Raw genomic sequence first — 17,593 nt, 5'->3', positions numbered from 1 at the left:
TGCTACTGAGGCAGCAAGCGGAAGTTTAGGGGAACAAGGACTGATTAAACTGAAAATCTGCTGGTTTGGCTCAGAATCAACAGGTCTGCAGAGGTGGACATCACAGGTTGGGTCCTTCTTGTGAAGCTCCGTTATCTAGTCAAAGTCTAGCCCTACATTACAGAGGAAAGCAGTAACCACCTTTGAAGCTGCTACAGGCTCGTTCTTGAGCGACGCGCTTTTGTAGCAGGGTCAGTTAAACCAAACATGGCAATTCAGACAATATTATTAACAAGCTTTAAAGCAGATCTGTTGCTGATAGCTTTGAAGTATTTATATTTGTAAAGCCCTACAGAAGTCTGCTTTCTGGCAGCAAGCACGCTGGCTAACCTCTTCTTCCAAGAGCTTTCTCCACATCAACAACAGCTAAAACAGCAAGCAGAACAAGCTAATGGCCTTCCCTGAAAGCAGAGAGGTAGTCTGGGCTGGCTGAGCAGTCGGGGTTCACCCAAGAAAAGAGGGTCATGCTGGCAACGCCAGAAAGGCTGTTCCTTAGACGTAGAAGTCGTCTCTGGCAACAGCCTGGCTATGCTACTGATGATTGCTGTTCCGCAATCTCCTCCTCCTGAAGTCACTCCACTAAGGCTTGGCATTTCTTGCCAAGTGCAACAAAATGAAAATAAAAAATGGGCCAGTCTAGGAGAAGACTGACAGAAGCAGAAATAAATTAGAAAATTAACTGACCCATTGGAGCATCACCGCTCCGGTGACTGCTCGACTACAAGATCTATTGCTGCTGGACTCTACGCCTGTCGGGAACAGCTCTGGATTGCAGCTAGCACCACAACATGGCAGGGCGGAGGGTTTCTGCATGTGAATTCCACCTGGAAAGCAGCCCGAGCAGTAGCTTTGTGATCATTCCCCAGAAAAGCTTCAGGCAGAAACACTTAATTGGCCTCACTGCTTTGGCAACACTACAAGTAGGGAAGCATGTGACATACTGAAGGTAATGTATACCCAGCCCCACCCTCACCTGACTGCAACCCTTCTTTATCTCTGGACCTTTTCCTCAAGCAGAGACCGAACGCTCTAGGGAAGCAAACACACAGGGCTAGTAGATACTGATAAACGAACTAAATACTCACCGCCATCCACAAATGCTTTCAGGGAACTGCTGAGGTCCAACATAGCTGCAGAGTTGGAAGTGAGTGATGAGGGTAGAGTTAAAGCGCTTCCTATGGATAAGGTGCTGGGACTGACCTTACCATCTACAGAGAAAGACGGTGCAGAGAAGACATGTCACTGTGACGTTCGCGAGCCATGCACCCAGCCCTCAGGCTGCACTTCGCTTCCAAGCTGCTCGCAGTGACTAATTTTGCTCACAGTCATGCTTTGAAAAAGGCCTGAATTAGAGGCCATTAGCTTTCCTCTCCTCACAGAAGGACTAGTGTGTGCCTCCAACACAGAGCCAACTGCCGGCTGCTGCCTCTCACCTCCAGTTGTCAGAGGACTTCTGGACCTACACATTTAAGCTCCTACTCCCTCTTTGAAGCAGCAGCAATGACACTTAAGTGATGTCCCACAGAGACTGGAAAGATGAGCACTGAGTTCCCCTTGCTACACCTAAAGACATTTGCCAAGTAGCTCGTATAGGTCTGAACATACATAAAAAGTACAACTGCCACATTTTTATTTCTGCAGGATTATCAAGTCTGGGGTATGCTTCACTGTCTAGTAAGAATGTGACAGTCATAAGCAGATTTTATTATTTACAAAATAAAATCCTACTGCTTTGGCAGTGAGTGTGCAGCTGAAAAAGGCAACAGCAAATGCCAGGAAACAAAATCCCTTTAATGCATTGTTGATACCAGATCTTCTTGGGTTGGTTTGCTTAGAACTACTATAAGTCTGAAACTTACGGCAAAAAAAAAAGTTAACGAATTATTTGTATTTTTGTACTCAGCAACAAAAGCTGCACACCATAATTTGTTATAAATATATATATGCATCCTGTTAGATGGAAAATCTAAATATTAACACCTTTCCCAAGAGACACTGCACCAAAACCATGCTTTAATCTGCATTTTGTAGAACGCAAGCTTTGCACCAAAAGCAATTAGTTAACATCTTAAGTAATTGCAAAATTATGTAGGGTTTGCAGCGCTCTTCAAACCACAAGCAACAAGTTTTCTACAATATGGTCTCATTTCCTCTCCCAGCCTTGCATTTTTAAGCAGGGCACGGTCAAACTTGCAACCTCAGGGTAACCAAGTTTGTTCAGCAATAAGCAAGGAGGCCAAGTACTCTGGGGACTGCTTCCAAACAGGGTGTAAAGCTCAGAAGTTACTCATTAAGGAATTTTTAAAAAGAATAATAAAAATATATTGTCTCTGCTGCTTGCAACCACCAGATCTGAGCCCCTCCACGCAAGCATGGCACTGAGCAGGTAGGAACTGCAAGAGAAGGGACAGCTCAGTCACACGCTTCTCAGTGATTGCTTCAAACCCAGCCTGGGTAAAGGGTTTAGTAATTTGAGTGTTGAGCTGGTGCGGAGGAAGGGAGGAGAATACTTAAAGTGAAAGCTTATTCTAGCAAAATTTGAGTTATGGACAGTTACTCCGACTTCATCATCTATCAACAGCTACCAACACCTTCGACTTGATGTTTTTCTACTGAAGAATGGGTACCTACACTTTAACAGCAAGGATTTTGGGTACAACTCAGGACAGAGATGGTACATCCAAGTCCATAACTACCCTGTATTAACAGACCAGCAGACACTGAACAGACTACAGCTTCCCAAGTCCGCGTTTCTCTAACATCAAGGCTGTGCAGCTGAAGACTTCAAACACATCTGTACTAGGGGACACGACCGTTGCCACAACAGTTACCGTGTACAGAGATCACCGGATCAGATGCCACCCAGCTGCTCCCGTGAGGACCACCTGGCACTCAAACTAGTGCTTTAAAACACGTCGGTAGTTTTGAAGCACTATTGGAGCAGCTCGTTGTTGAAACAGCGAGATGGCAGCCAACTGATTTAAAACTACTGTTGCTTTCCAGAATTAAACTGATCTATTACCCTGCTTCTCAGGACAGAGTTCACCTCTCAGGTATATGCAGCCAGCAAAAACACACCCCATGGCTCCCACGAAGGGACCTAAGATAAAGGAGACTTGAGAAACCTCTCCCAGCTCTCCACAGAAAACCCAATTCCCAGTTAAATGGGCTAGAGCCTTGAGGTTCAGACTAATATATAGCCTGAACACTCTCTCAGCCCTGTGGGCCAAGATCAGCTGTTGGGCACGTACCTGAAGGTGCTGGTGAACAGAATCTGTTTGTGGACCCAACAGGAGAGATCCCACCTCCCGCAGCCTGCGGAGGGGTGAGAGCCCTCGTGGCGGTCAGAGGGGAGCCCATGGATCGCAGGTCTGCCGTCAGCGGCGGTCCTATCTGCGTCTGCACATTCTTTCTTTGCAAAGTGCTGGTGGTCTCCAGGCTGGTACAGGAGCTTGATATGGATGTAGGCATACTTGTGACCGGCACAGAACCCCTTTGTGCACAAGAAACGGGTCCTGCTACGTTCTCCGTTTTGACAATGGTTCCAATGGTGTGATTCAGAAGTCCACAAGTCGCTGGGGGCGTGAGGGGCCGAGGCCACGTTTGCCGATGAGACAAAACAGGTATTGTGTTACCAGATCCGATTAGCCTCTGGGAGTCAGTCAACTGTGCTGAAGGTTCGGAGGAAACGCCATAGAAATGAGGACCGTTCACTTTAATGTCAGAGGCTGTCGGCCCGTTCGAAGTCCCGCAAGAAGACACCTTCTTGGATTTATCTAGACAAGAGCTGCAGTTGACATCTTCCTGTGACAAAGTCTGCTGGGATTGCGAGGAGCTCAAGGAATTCTGGGTGGTAATCCCTGAGGTGCAGGATGACATGGAATAGAGGGAAGGTGTGGGTGTCTTGTCAGCTGCCTGGTAAGGGTTGGCGAGTGAGCCGTCTGCCACAATAACAGGCTTAATATCAGCCTTCTCTGTTTGTTCAGAGTCCCAAAGCGAAGTCATCTGCTTAGCAGATAAATGTCTCAATATGCTGCACTGGAGCGCAACAACACTACAGAGCCACTGGGAGGAAGAAAAAAGTGCAGGTTAGCTCCACAGGCAGACAGTGCTCCAAACCTCACCAGTTCCTCCATCGTTCACCCAGCTCGAAGAAATTCGGCTGCCTCACTGTGCTGTTGACTGCTCTGATGCAACCTGGAACTGCAGCATCTGCTCTGACACTCATCTAGAATCAGGAGGAAACTTTGTCCGGAGGTACAAAAGTGCAACCAAAATTAGGTACTGTTTATCTCTGTGCTGGGGACAGTACACAGAGGACCTGAGATTAAAGGAGGGAGAAGGCAGCAGATGCACTTCTTCACCCCCAAACTCTTCCCTCTCATCACCTGTTAAGCACTGCAACTCTTCAGCTAGTTACAAACACATCTTTCACTAATACGGGCTTCTACCCAAACACAATCCTCCAACTTACTCTGTACCATGCTGGAAAGAAGTGCTGATCTACCTCATACTACAGGGAGTCACCAGCCAAAGCCGGGGTGGACAGCACCTTTCCGTTTACACAAGGTAGAGGAAGACCAAAAGATTTATTCGAAGTTTTAAGCTCCATGGTGAACACGCACCTCCCACATAGAAGAACCCCGCCTGAGCTAACAGAAGGACTCGACTACATCACTGATTGCAAAGCAACGTGCCTTCGCATTGTGGAATCTGGCAAGAAGTTTCACACAAGATTTAAACACTCTTTTGACCTTGATTTAAAAGTCCAATTCTATCAGCAATAAAAAGCAGTCCAGAAATGTGACGTTAACATACAAATAAATGTGTCGGAGAACAGCCTTATATAATCGAAGTGAAAAGTATTTCTCCTCAGCCAGGAAATAAAAATGACATCTAGACAGAAAGCCCTCGACTCCACTCTTCAGGCCAGAAGACTATTTCACCACTTCCCTGAAGTGTCAAATGAGTTTACATTTCGCCTGCAAAGCCGGAATGAAGTTTTTAATGTGCAAGGGTGTCAGAGACAAGACAAGCTATCACCTTCAGACATGATTCTGAGACTGGTTTCCTTGGTTTCCTAGACAACTGCTCTGATCATGACTGAAATGGAAGAGGATCTTTGTACCAAAGCAACTACAGACATAGACTGTATGTGACTTCATTTACCTCCTGTTGTTCTGTCTGGCTGGCTAAGTGCTCAGTGTTCAAAAGGTGCTTCTGCAAGGGCTCCTCAGGGATCCCGTTACAGATCAGCTCGCCATCTCTAATTGCTGCAGGCGCAAGTAACGGGGGTGGAAGCCGGTACTGGGACTTTATAGCATCAGGAACCTACATTGTGGAGAAAGAAGATCATACATGAGAACGATTACTCAAGAATGACTCATTAAACAACGTGCCTAACCAGCACTACACTTCGTGTTCGCTGCTTCCTGACCCAAAGGAACCCCGCAGACATTAGAAGTCTGAAGGACTGAGTACTTTAAATTGATGCAGCCACGCTGAAATTAATAGGTTTTATTCCCTTAGGTCAGGCATGACTTCAGCACAACGTGGTGGCTACAGCACAAAAGAAGTCATGTAAAAAATGCCAAGTAAGAGGGAAAACTGCATGGCATTTTTGCAGCATTCTGGCAGCAGATACTCTTTGGGGTTTAACACAGAACATGCAGCAGCCCCAATTCTGACTGTAGGGCCACCTTCAGGAGGTTTTGTATTGTACTTTCTATGCCTGTGCCAGATTTAAAGGCTTATTTCTAATAGCTGAGTCTTAGGGTTGGTGGAAAAAGACCTTAAACCCTACACGTAGTGAAAAGTAACTGTTGACTTCCAGACCTCTCACCAACCCATTCATTCAGAGCTCACCCTTCCTCCTGCCCAAGAGGCTATCCCTCCAGGCATGCTGGCTTCCCTTCCGAACTAGAATACATACACAGGGAGTTTCACCAACACCTACTTGGTTACACATACCTTCAAACCTTTTCTCTTTACTGATTGAAGAACTCTGCGATTCGGAGGATGTTTCTTATGGATTCGGTTTAAGAAATCCACTTTGACAACGTGCTGAGATATGGTGTCCTGGAACCGGTCAAATACTCGGCACCGATTACTCAGGGTCAAGTTCTTCTGGTTCAGCTGGGTGATTAAACAATGCCACAAGAGTCAGGGATCTGCGGGTCACTCTAATGTACCCCAAGACTTTCATAACACCTCACAGCACTGGCAGTACAGCATCAGCTCAGCTTTACACTATTTTGTTTCCTGCAGCACTAACCATTTCCATTAAAGGGCACACTGCTGGAGATGAATACAAAAGCATTGAGAGGCCTACTAAGCAGCATCAGTGCTCCCAGAAGCAGTTTGTCTGGGCACAAGCCCTTTGTTTCAGCCCCATTTCCTGAGTATTTAGATTCAAGTACATGCTTTTCTACAAATGAGAACTCCCTCTTGGAATGAAAGTTTTTTAGGTTAAGCATGCAAAGAATTACCTCCCCTATTTGCAGCACTCTGCTGCTTTGTAACACAGTTCTGGAAGCTCATCTAGAGCTTAAGGAGTCCAGTCTGAAAACTAGACAAGCTGTCAGTGAGCCACAATCTGAGCTGTCAGCTTCGGTTACAGGAAGGAGTTCCCCCATCTTTGTATTTTATTGCAGACAGCAGCACCACATTCCTTGGGGGAGCACGTTGCTTGCAGCAGGGGCTTTACAAGGGTTACAGGGAGCAATAAGAGCGCAGAAGCTGTTTTACATTTGTTGTACTTTGTCCTTTATTGGACCTGCCAGGTTGCACTCCAGCATCCAGTTACCATACTGCAATCATAGTCCTGCTTACCACCACATGTTCTATGTGATTTGGGCACATCCATCTACCCAGAGGCATGGCAGTAAGCGGTGGCTCCAGACAATCCATGTGGAAGAGGAGTGGGCAGTAATCACACTGAATTAGAGGTGCCACTCTGCAACTCCTGCAAAGAGAGCCAGATCTTATTTCCCATACAGAATGTAGAGTACAAACTGAATGTGCAGGCGAGCCTGGTTAACCACTTCGGCTTATCTTTCCCCACCAATTCCCCTACACTGTTTCTCGCTTCTAAAATTAGGCTTCAGATTTGTAACTTGACCTATACGGACCTTCTGCAAGACCCACTCAAGGCGAAAGGACTTGCCCACGCACATGAGGGTTTCTCGAAGCAAAAGAGGTCCTCTGGCAGGAAGAGATGCCGTTGCTGGAAAGCTGTAAGCACCTGTCAGATTCATATGAGCAACTTTTCAAGCTGACCTTGTGCATTATAGTTCTGAGTGGCTTCGTTTACAGTAAAATTCAGAGATCAAAAGGAAATCTCATATTGAGGTTACTACAATTTTCCTCAGATGAATCGTGTGTGAAGTTGGTACATTTACTTCAACAAGATGTTCTCAGAACAATCTCCAACTCCAGGAATCTACGACACCCCAGGCTTTAAAGAAGTCTTCACTCCATGACAAAGTTACCAGCTGTTCTCCACAAAAGCCCACCCGAGTCTCCAGCCCACTTCCAGAAACTTGCTCTGACTGGGTTCCTGAGATAAAGCTTTTAATTTTCACTGACATTTTGAACTGGGATTTATCTGTGCATTTTTTATGCATTTATAAAAAACAGCAGTATTTTGTACTGCTTTTCAGATTTACTATTTCAGCACAATATTCCTATTTGCCCTGGACTTATTATCTCGCAGTACATTTCTATTTCCTAAAGGTCACCTCCTCACATACTTCCTTCACGAACCATGAACAAATATCTCCATTTTCTAAATCACCATCACTTTAGACTTTTTCTTAGTAGAAAAATACTGAAGACAAGATGGCTCAACTCTCTTCAGGCTACATTTTAAAACCCTTTACAGCCATGCAGGGCTGCAGAAGCCACACCTACACTGGCCATGGTTAAACATCTGTTGTTTAGCAAAGATGATTATTCCCCCATTTGTTTAGAGGATTGTAAGCAAGTAGTGAAGGAGAATGGTAAAGGGAACAGGTCATCTACTATTTTCAGCAATAACTTTGCTCCTGTGAAGGATGTAGCTACACTGAACAGCTTCACTGGAAGAGTCAAGTACCTGTTGCATGTGAAGCAGACTTTCACTGGCAAGGGAACCAAACCATTGTGGTCTAACTCGTGTTGTGCTTTCTTGACATTCTTTCCTGTGGTTTCTTCCTTTCTTCTCCTCTTACTAGTACCTGAAAGTAAATTTTAAAAGCCTTTGGGTTACCGGCATAGCAGAGATTTGCTTTCTGGTAGATACATATAATCATCTCAGGCAGAGGCAAACAGGAAAGGCAAAGAGAGCGGCGTAAGGAACCCTTATCAACCACTAAATCTAGCCTTAAGGGACAGAGATTGGCTTTAAAGGCAGGCAGATTTTATACTTAATCATTTCAGTGACATCCTATACATGATGTCACTAGTTTGTTACTAGATTATCACATCATAAATCAAAATTAAGTATTTTGACAATTGGAATTTTTTTCTTCAGACTGATGATCCAGACTAAGGTGACAACAGGAAGCATTTTTTACAAGTGCTGATGGAGGTGCAGCGCGTAGTAGCAGTGTCCCCACAGCTCACATCTGAAAGGCCACCTGCTGCTGGACAGCTGGAGGAGGACAAGGGGTCCTTCCGTACCCTCTGTTCTCACCAGTGAGCATCACTGGAGCCACAACTACCAAGGAGTCAAGAGGGAAAAGAGGCAAGATGGCAGCAGGATGCAGCTGCGGACATCTTCACCAACGCCAGACAAGCCGTCTCTCACCTGGAAGTGCTGTGGTGCAGGTCAGTTCGTTCGGCAACTGGAACTGCGTTGGGTTCCTTTCCATGGCAGCAGCAATAAGAAGCTCAAAGGGTCGCTTCAGCTGGGGCTGCCCACAGTCCATTTCTGCAATGGCAGAGTCATCATCCACGTCAATTATGTCCTCATCGACATCATTCTGCTCTGAGTTGGGGGTCTCGGTGCTGGCATTGGATGTGGGAGTGCCAGGCCGGCTTGCTCTCCTTTCCAAGATCCTGGCATGCGCATTAGCCCTGATGCTGCTGCTAGACCTGTCCAACAGGTCTGCGTCACTGGTGGGGGAGGTGGTCCTTTTCCCAGATTTGTCCACCAATCCATTTACCTGCCCCAGCTCTTTCTTCTGTTCTCGCTTCTGCACGACATGAATAGGCAGGCTTATCATGGAGGCCACAAACAAAGCACAGCAACCTTGACAAATATGCAATCGAAGACAAACAGCATCTGAAAAGGCTTGAGCCACTTACTACAACTTCCCCCGTGAAGTCATTAAAGCCTTGACCTAGCAAAACCAATGTGACTGCAGCTAATGTACAGATGACAAAAACAGCTGAAGGGAACCAAGCATGGGGAAGAAAATTAGCATGTCTCTCTCCTTTCAAGATAGCCATATTTGGGTCCAGATCAGGACGATGTTTCACAGCATCTAGTCCTAAATACCTGACAAATCAAACAACTCCGTTTACTTTGCTAGCCAACACTGAGAAACTCCACAGCAGACCATTCACTGTCGCTGCAGCCTATCAACCCTGGCAGTGCATCCAAACCCATTACAGAATGAGAAGGCCAGCTTGAGAATACAAGCACAATATAGAAACAAATCTCTGCTTTCTCTTGACGACACGAATCTTGAACAAGGTGGGCAGGAAGAACTGCAGCAGAGGAAAACAATACATTGCAATCACCATGAGATCCATTTTGCAACAGGAGGGGCTGCTGCACAGTCTAGTACGGGCAACTGTGCACTGCTCCAGCACCGCCAATATGGACAAACCAACCTACTCGATCACTAAAATGGTCTGCAAAATGAGCAGAGTGTCATCAGACAATTTTGAATACAGAAAAGTTGGTGATTTTTTTTCGTTTTTCCCCTCTTTTATTATTATTTTTTAAATTTGCAACCTTCATTTTTACTGCTGGCAGATGGCTGAACAGTACCCATGAAACATAACAAGGCAATCGCTTCAGGAACAAAAGGCTGAGCACACAGTTTTCTTCCAATCTGTTTTGGGTGTCACTTCAAGGGAACAGTTGCTAGAGAGTTTGGTGCAGTTTCTAAACCCTCTGCTACGCAGTCTTACGTAGTCACAGCAATAAGATGTTTACATTGTGCAAGACAGCTTCCTGGAGAAAGAGCATCAAGGAAAAAAAAAACCAAAAAAGACAAGCCACAATCTTGCCCAATCAACTCCTCCCCATCCTGTTCAACAGCCCCGGAAATCATAACTCACTGTGATTTCACCCTCTGCTGATGTGCAGCTGCTGTGAAGTCACACTTCTAAAAAACACACATTAACCAGAATCACAGCCCCGATGCCAAAGCTGCATTAACGTGACTCCTGTTTCGCCTGTAGACAGCTCACCTCCTCGAGCATGGGAGCCGTTCCCATCCCCAACGTGCCTCAGCTCTCCCTCCTTTCCAGAAGTGGGGGCGGGGAAGGAAAACACTTTAAAAGGCACAGCTTGACAAGAACATGTCAGGCACTTCAGTTTTGGTTCCTAGAAGCGAGGTTAAAAATACCAGGAGGGTCTCATCAAGACCCCTTAGGTTTCTTTAAGCTTGTTCCTAACAAAGCCCTTTGCAACTGTGAGCACAGAACAGCTCTGGTGGTATTTCTGTACACATTAAGGGGAGAGGAAGGTATAAAACGCAGGGTTCACACTTCAAATGGACAGTGGGAAGGGCAGGGACCCTGTCTGTTAGAGAGGCTTTACCTTGCGGCGGACAGTGCAGCGGTGACACATCCACTCCCCCGGAGGCAGCATCTCCTCGCTGAGCGGAGGGTTGCTACAAGAGAAACACAAAGTAATGCTTTACTGTTAGTTCTGGAACGCCTCTTCTCCGGTACACACAGCCCCAGTCAGGGTGGCTCTGCAGGTTCCGCTCCCAGGCACGTTCCCCTCCCGCTTCCCCCTTGTCTTTACAGCGATGCTCCCAGCTTGCGCTCCCCCGTACGCGCACTTAGCAAGACTCCTCTAAGGAGCTGGTCTGCCATGCCACCCATCTCATCTCCGTGATGCAGCACGCTCCACGGTTTCAGGGGACAGTGTTAGAATTGAATAGCAAAGATCAATGGAAGATTCACACATATACCTCCCCCTACCACCAATGCCTCCTTCAACAACTTGATTACTCCATGTAAGGCTACACAGGTTCCCGTGCCGCAAGCACAGTCACATATATCCAGGCATTTCCATCCCTCGAATTTGCAGTGTGAGTCCAACTGAAGAAGCTGCCACGAAGTCTACCCACTGCTTCCCACGTACTCCATCCCTGGGCACACTTACTTAATGGTGGAAGCCCCTTTCTATCTTAAAACAACCCAAATACTCATAAAAGTGTCACCATATCCAGCTTGCCTGGGTTACGAAGCGCAAGATACATCCTACTCACATGGATCTGCACTTACTATAAAAGCTGTATCACATCGAAATGACATGCTCATTTTGACACTAGAAATAAACCAAAGCAAATTAGATGAAGGAGTAAGGAGGACTATTTTGAGAAACACTTTTCCTCCGTTCAAGGCAGAGCAGCATATGTTAGATGATACACTTTCCTTACAGATCCTACTACTAGCTCAAGTACTTTCCAACACCTCTTTATCATTAAATTTGTTATTTCAGCAAACTGCTGACTGTTGCAAGAAAAGTGTACATGCTGTCAGACAAACAGCAAATTACCACGCAGCGTGGCTTTAAGAAATACTTTTAGAAGTTCTGCCTACTGATGCACAGCAAGTCTGCTCTCTTGTGCTGAACACTCAAGGGATCCACTGTCACAGCACCTGGAAGCTCCATTCCCCGCTGACTGGGAAATGGGTTACAAGGGATCCATCCAGCTGGGACTGACTGGGTTACAAGGCGATCAAGCAGTAGTGTGGCCACACCGCCAAGGAGCTTACGAGACCTGCCCAGGAAGCTAAGCGACCATGGGCAGCCAGACTGCAGCTCACTTCAGGAGTCTCTATACTGTTTGTTGCATCTACAAATATCAAAGCAAACGCAAGTTAAGCTTGAAGAAATCTCCAGCACTGTCAGACCAGAAAGGATAAGATGCGTGTATCTTGGCCAGTAAGAGCTGTGCTTTGCAGCACAGGGAGAGGCTGTCTCCCTCGAGAATCTTGCTCCTAGCACAGGGAAATGGCACAGGATCCCGGCCCAGGCTCCCAAGCTGGAGCTGTAAAAACAAACACGCTTCCTTTGTTTAAACAGAGTCCCGGCGAGCCTTGCCCCGAGCACGCCGACAGAAAGCCTCCGCAGGTACCGCAGCCATCCAGGGTCACACTCGGTCTTGCAACACCGTGCCTGGAAGACTGAAGGAAGAACAGAGCAAGAACCAAACTGGTAATAACCTCAGCATTTCTGGTGTCAGGCTCCAGGGAATTCAGTAGAGCCAACACATCTGGCAGCCATTTTGAGGAGGAGCGCAGCCTTTCAGAGGCCTCCGTGTTCCAGGCGCTCCAGAAACGCAGCGCTCTGCGTGTAGGCACCAACATACCTGCAGCTTATGTTTCTCATTTCCTGGAGGACTTGGATGAACAAGAGATCAGGCTCTAGACGAGAGCACCAAAGCCTCAACTGCTGGCTGCTTTACATGAAGTCTGAAACGTTTGACTGAAGCAGTAAGGCCCCCCTGCCCCAAACTAATCTTTTGCTGATAGAAGCAGGGAAGGGGGGTGGAAGGAAGAGAGTAACAAATGATCCCTGTGCGCTCGCTGCAGCGTAAATCCGTCCTGAGGTGGATCCTGCAACAGCTCAGGCTTTACTCCTGCTAGAAATCGAGCTCTTAGATCTGCAGCTACAGCGAGTATGGGTTCAGCTGGCCCGTTCCCCCCTCCCAGCACCCCAGGGGAAAAAAGACTTTGATTTGTTCGTAGTGAGTTTTAGCCCTCTGAAGCTACCGACGAACGTGCCTGAACTGCTGGAAACACGTCTGCCCCAGTCCAACGCACGCGCGGCGTGCCAGGGATCCACGCGCTGCCAGATGCCTCCGGTTATTTGTTTTAACTGTTACCTCAATCTTACGCATTTTACAATGAAACAATTAATACCACGGTGAATCTTGAGAGGTGCCTAGAAGAGTCAGAACAAGTTTCTTCTCAAGAGCGGATGGTATTGTCCCATTTGTTATGTTATGTTTGAACAAGCACGAGATCCTACATACACGGTACTCTTAAATGACAGCTCAGAGAGGCATTTTAATGAATGCTCCTACCCACAGGCCTGTGGAGGGAGGAGGAAAGATTAGTTTCAGACCAGCAGCAGGGTTTTAGCTCTCAGACTAGCCTCCTGCGTTTTTTGTACTCACTGTCAGGGCCTAACTGCTATAGCAAGTGTATTAAAAGACTGATTCTGCTTCTCCTGGTTAATGAACTGTTCACCAAGGCAGCTCGCTGCGCTAACAAAGACTGATGAATGCTGCTCCTGCACCGCTGGCCCCTCTGCAAGCAGAGAGCGTTTCCTGGGCCTTAGCATAGAGCCAGGGAAGCGCTAAAGAATGCTGTTTTAATGGACTAGTTACGACCACATTCTTCAACCTTTTCCTGTAAGCATAAGAGAAACCGATTTTTAAATCGGAACAAGATAATTGATCTCCATAACCAAGGTACAAATTAGCACTCTGGCAGGAGCACCACGGCCGCTTTCTCCCTATCTTTCCCAGGTTCATTAGCATGCAGATCTCCAGCCGTTAGTGTTTGCTGCCAACAGGCCCCGGAATTGCACAGCACCAACTTTATCTTCAGTTACAGCACATCTCCCTTCAGCTACACACCAATCAGTTGTGCTTCTGTACAACTTCACTGAACCTTTGCTTCAGAAAGTTTCCTCTTTTGTCAATCACAGGCAAGAGGGGTGGCCAGCGCTATTTTACCTGGAAGGTTTGGCGTGACCCGAATCAATTCTGCTCAGCAGAACACACACATTTCCGAATTTAAGACAAAGACAGCTCCAAAAAACTGACTCTGACTTTCAAGGTTAATATCTATACAAACACCTGGAAGACCAACTCATACAAAGCCTCTGAAAATTAAAGATGTTTATCATGGCCTACTCAAAAGCCACCTCACTGATACGAAGTCACTTGTCATAATACTGGTCTCATGGCTTTTTCTAAAAAAGTTAAGTAGTGTCTCCCAAAATTCATACCAGATTTGTCTTGTCAAGACTTGCTGCTGTAAACTTTTGGACTAGTTCCCATGGCCAGAACATCATGCAAAACCTCCCTCAAATAAAATTTAAACGGCTATGATGAGATCAAAAATCTTCACGAGTCATCTGTACATCAGGAGTTTTTATCAAGCAAACAACAGCACGAAGCCACTTAGCTTTTCAATTTCACACTCTGGAGCTCAGATGCCTGTTGTTAGTCCAAATCCCATAATTACTCTTCACTTTGCTGACCTCAATAAATAAGTAAACAAATGCTCAAAGGAATGGCACCTTCTTCAATACAAACTGGGCCGTAGCTCTCAAAGGAACCAGTTATAAGCAAACCTAAAGTTATTTACACACCGCATTCCTGGTGGCCATCTTGCGTCAAAGGCACGTTGATGCTACTGCGAGCACACTCTGGACCCACCGGGCTGCAGCCAGCTATCACGCTGGGGTGATGGTGGCAGGAAAACAAACCTCTGTCTGGTGAAGCTTTCTTGGACAACTTGTCTTTGATGTCGGTTGTTTTCAACAATCAGACTTAGATTTTTTTTCTCTGCAGGGGAAACAGTAACCCACGAAAAAATGCAGGCAAGAACATTTTTCCTTCTCAAAAATCTTCTCATTAACTTACCAAGACTCACAAGAGGCTTATAATGAAGGATGCTGGTTATGTTCGCCAGCTAAAGGAAGAAGGCTTTCGTCTCTTCTATTTGACTCCTATTTATGCCAATGATGGATAGAGCTACAGCTGTTCTGCTGGCTTCATAAAGAACAAGGCTCCCTGGCTTCCTCCAGCAGGGCCTCAAAGGCAGCCGTAACTAAAGCAAACCAGGAAACCAACCTCACTGTCAGAGCATTACAAGCGCCCCATTGAGAAACAGAGAAAGTTGCATCATTTACAAATTCAGTTCTTTGAAACAGTTTTACTGCGCCCAAGTTACACACTCCTGTTCACAGCTGCTCCGAAACCCTGCAGGAGGGGGACACCTGGAACCCAGCGCTGGGAGCCTCTACCTTGTACACAATAAACCCCACGAAACAAGCTAACAGCTGCAGCCTGTTTCAAGCTCCTTTCTGTTGCAACTCTCTTACGTTCCCATTGCAACTCTTGGATCAAAGAGTTTACTCTTTTCTGAAGACCCAAGTCAGACTCTATTACTTGGGAGAAGGTTTTCAGGAATACTGTCAGCTCTCTCCTCTGTTCCAGCAGTGTCAGGATTATTCCGCAGCACAAACGACTCAGTGAAGGGCTACACTGCTCATTAACATGGACAACTCAGGAGTACAAGGAACGATCTTCCTGATGAAGCCGAAGATTTCTTAAGCACCAAAGCAGAGACCACCAAACTTCAGACAAGTCAGGCATGATTTTTGTTCTGCAGAGACCTATAACCATGACCTGATCACATTAACACTAACGGAGTTTCAGGAACATTATTCTGGTCTTGATTAAGCTCACGTATTGTGTAAGTTATACCTACTCAAAGCCAGTAGTGCAATTCACATTAACTACAGAGCATCAGCCACTATACTTTTATCTGTGGTACAATTCGTTCTCCTGAGGGAACTAGCGAAAAAAAACCTTGATAGCAGCCAGCACAACTTTGTTTACACTGAAGTGAAAGCCTTGGGCATGCATATCTAAAGTCCTAAATTACTAACATCCAGCAAGGAGACCTGGACATCACTGGTCAGGTCAGTACGTGATTACTTCAGCTGCCACCATGCAAGGAAGGGAACAGAAATGACCGTTTCACAGGTCACCAATTACCCCACCATCTGGAACATCACATCTGCTTAGCATGCATCTTTCCAACAGCATGGCCAGAGCTGGAAATAAGGGTTTAGTGAGAGACAGAGAACAGAAGCAGGATTAAAACACCATTATATGGTCAGACAGAGAGAAACATGCAAGGAAAGATAAAGGTACACTAACATAACCTGTCCACACGCCAGTACAAGAGCAGAGGAAGACCTAACTCGAAGAGTTTAAGGAGTAATATCGCCAGGTATGCTCTATTCCCAAATTTCATTCACTATATGCTTCTTTCTACCTTCTAGACAGCCAGTGTTCAACACTGCAAGGGCAGAACACGTGCTGACCAGCAGTTCAAGCCTCTGGCAGCAGAACTACCGTGCTCCTAAGACGCAGGTACCCTTTCACAAGCCAAAGCACTAGCGCACTGTGAATGTGAGTACTTTGTGAATTTTGATGCCAGTGAAGCTAATAACAAGTATCCTTCCTCAAACTGCTCCTGCTAGTCTCATCCTGGGAAGAGAGCGCTAAGTACAACCCCATGGAAGCGTGTGTCATCTCCCTTACCTGGCTTCCCCTCCCACCTGTCACCAGGGGTCCAGCCTCCTCCCAGGGCACTCCTGCGCAGACAATCCCGAGACTCACGGGGAATCAGAAAAGTTCCCTCCAACGTGACGGATGTAGAACTTTTTTGCCTCAGACCTGACAAGCAGGAGAGTCCAATAAACTGGGTAAGCTGCGTGTAAACATCTGATCACCTGATGTAATTAGTTACTCCTATTTATAGAAAGAACCCGGCCCACAGAGACCATTCCCTAGACAACCCATCAGTTATTACCCTCATTAACAACTGACAAAAAAATTAAAGGAAGTATTGTTTTTTAAGATATGAAATTTCCACATATATATAAAAAATCAAGTACACACCTATATAAATAAATATGCATGAAAAAAAGTGTATAATACCACCTGTATCGCACTGAGGTTTTCTGATTTTTTAAAATTAGTTTGGTCAGTTATGAACTCTGGTATTTGGGACATATCTGCTAGGGGACCGTCCAGCTTTGTATTCATAAGCAGAAATCATGGAAGTCAATAGAAAGACTTGTTGACTTTGGAAAATGTGGGTCAGACCCAGAAATTCAAGCATCGTGCACATCCTGACTCCTGTTTCTTTCCCATGCATCACTCACGCCTGTGCCGCAGACAATGGTAACAATAGCCTGAATTCAACGTCCAGATTCATTACTAAGTGTTCAGATCTTCACAGCACCATCTTCTTAACAGATCAGAAGTCATCTCAAAGCAGGATGACACACAGGGCAGCATCAGGGAAAAGAAAGAGGGCTGAGGAACAACACAGCTCTAGTGAGAATCACTTCATCCAATTTTGTCTTTAAAGAACAATAAATGAAGAGACATCTCTGGTGGGGGAAAAAAATAATCAAAACACAGGCCTGAGAGGTTTCTGAGAAGCGAACTCATTCAGCCCTCGTCATACTGAATGCATTCAAAGGAGACGGGGGTGAAAGGACAGAAGCAATAAGGTGGAAAAAAGGAAAGCAGCACATCAGAAGAGGATGAAGGACAGACCCATA

The 17,593-nt window shown here is 46.0% G+C and overlaps 1 protein-coding gene across 3 annotated transcripts in view; it reads right to left on the bottom strand.

Moving 5' to 3' along the window:
• PHF12 (PHD finger protein 12) overlaps positions 1-17,593 on the bottom strand; it is a 32,887-nt gene that overhangs the window by 6,767 nt on the left and 8,527 nt on the right. The window contains exons 1-9 of one of the 3 annotated variants that reach the window (XM_068415756.1): positions 16,563-16,614; positions 10,796-10,868; positions 8,828-9,215; positions 8,135-8,255; positions 6,871-7,003; positions 6,010-6,174; positions 5,209-5,370; positions 3,291-4,104; positions 1,125-1,247 (exon numbers count right to left, since the gene is read on the bottom strand). In XM_068415756.1, the coding sequence (XP_068271857.1) occupies positions 1,125-1,247; positions 3,291-4,104; positions 5,209-5,370; positions 6,010-6,174; positions 6,871-7,003; positions 8,135-8,255; positions 8,828-9,215; positions 10,796-10,846 (1,957 nt within the window). In that variant the 5' untranslated portion in view covers positions 10,847-10,868; positions 16,563-16,614. Of the gene's footprint in view, positions 1-1,124; positions 1,248-3,290; positions 4,105-5,208; positions 5,371-6,009; positions 6,175-6,870; positions 7,004-8,134; positions 8,256-8,827; positions 9,216-10,795; positions 10,869-16,562; positions 16,615-17,593 lie in introns of those variants that run through there. The other 2 variants (XM_068415754.1, XM_068415755.1) reach the window with 2 other exon arrangements.

This window comes from Nyctibius grandis, chromosome 18, assembly GCF_013368605.1.
Source record: "Nyctibius grandis isolate bNycGra1 chromosome 18, bNycGra1.pri, whole genome shotgun sequence".
NCBI classification, from domain to species: domain Eukaryota; kingdom Metazoa; phylum Chordata; class Aves; order Nyctibiiformes; family Nyctibiidae; genus Nyctibius; species Nyctibius grandis.
This window is presented reverse-complemented; position numbering and strand designations above follow the sequence as displayed.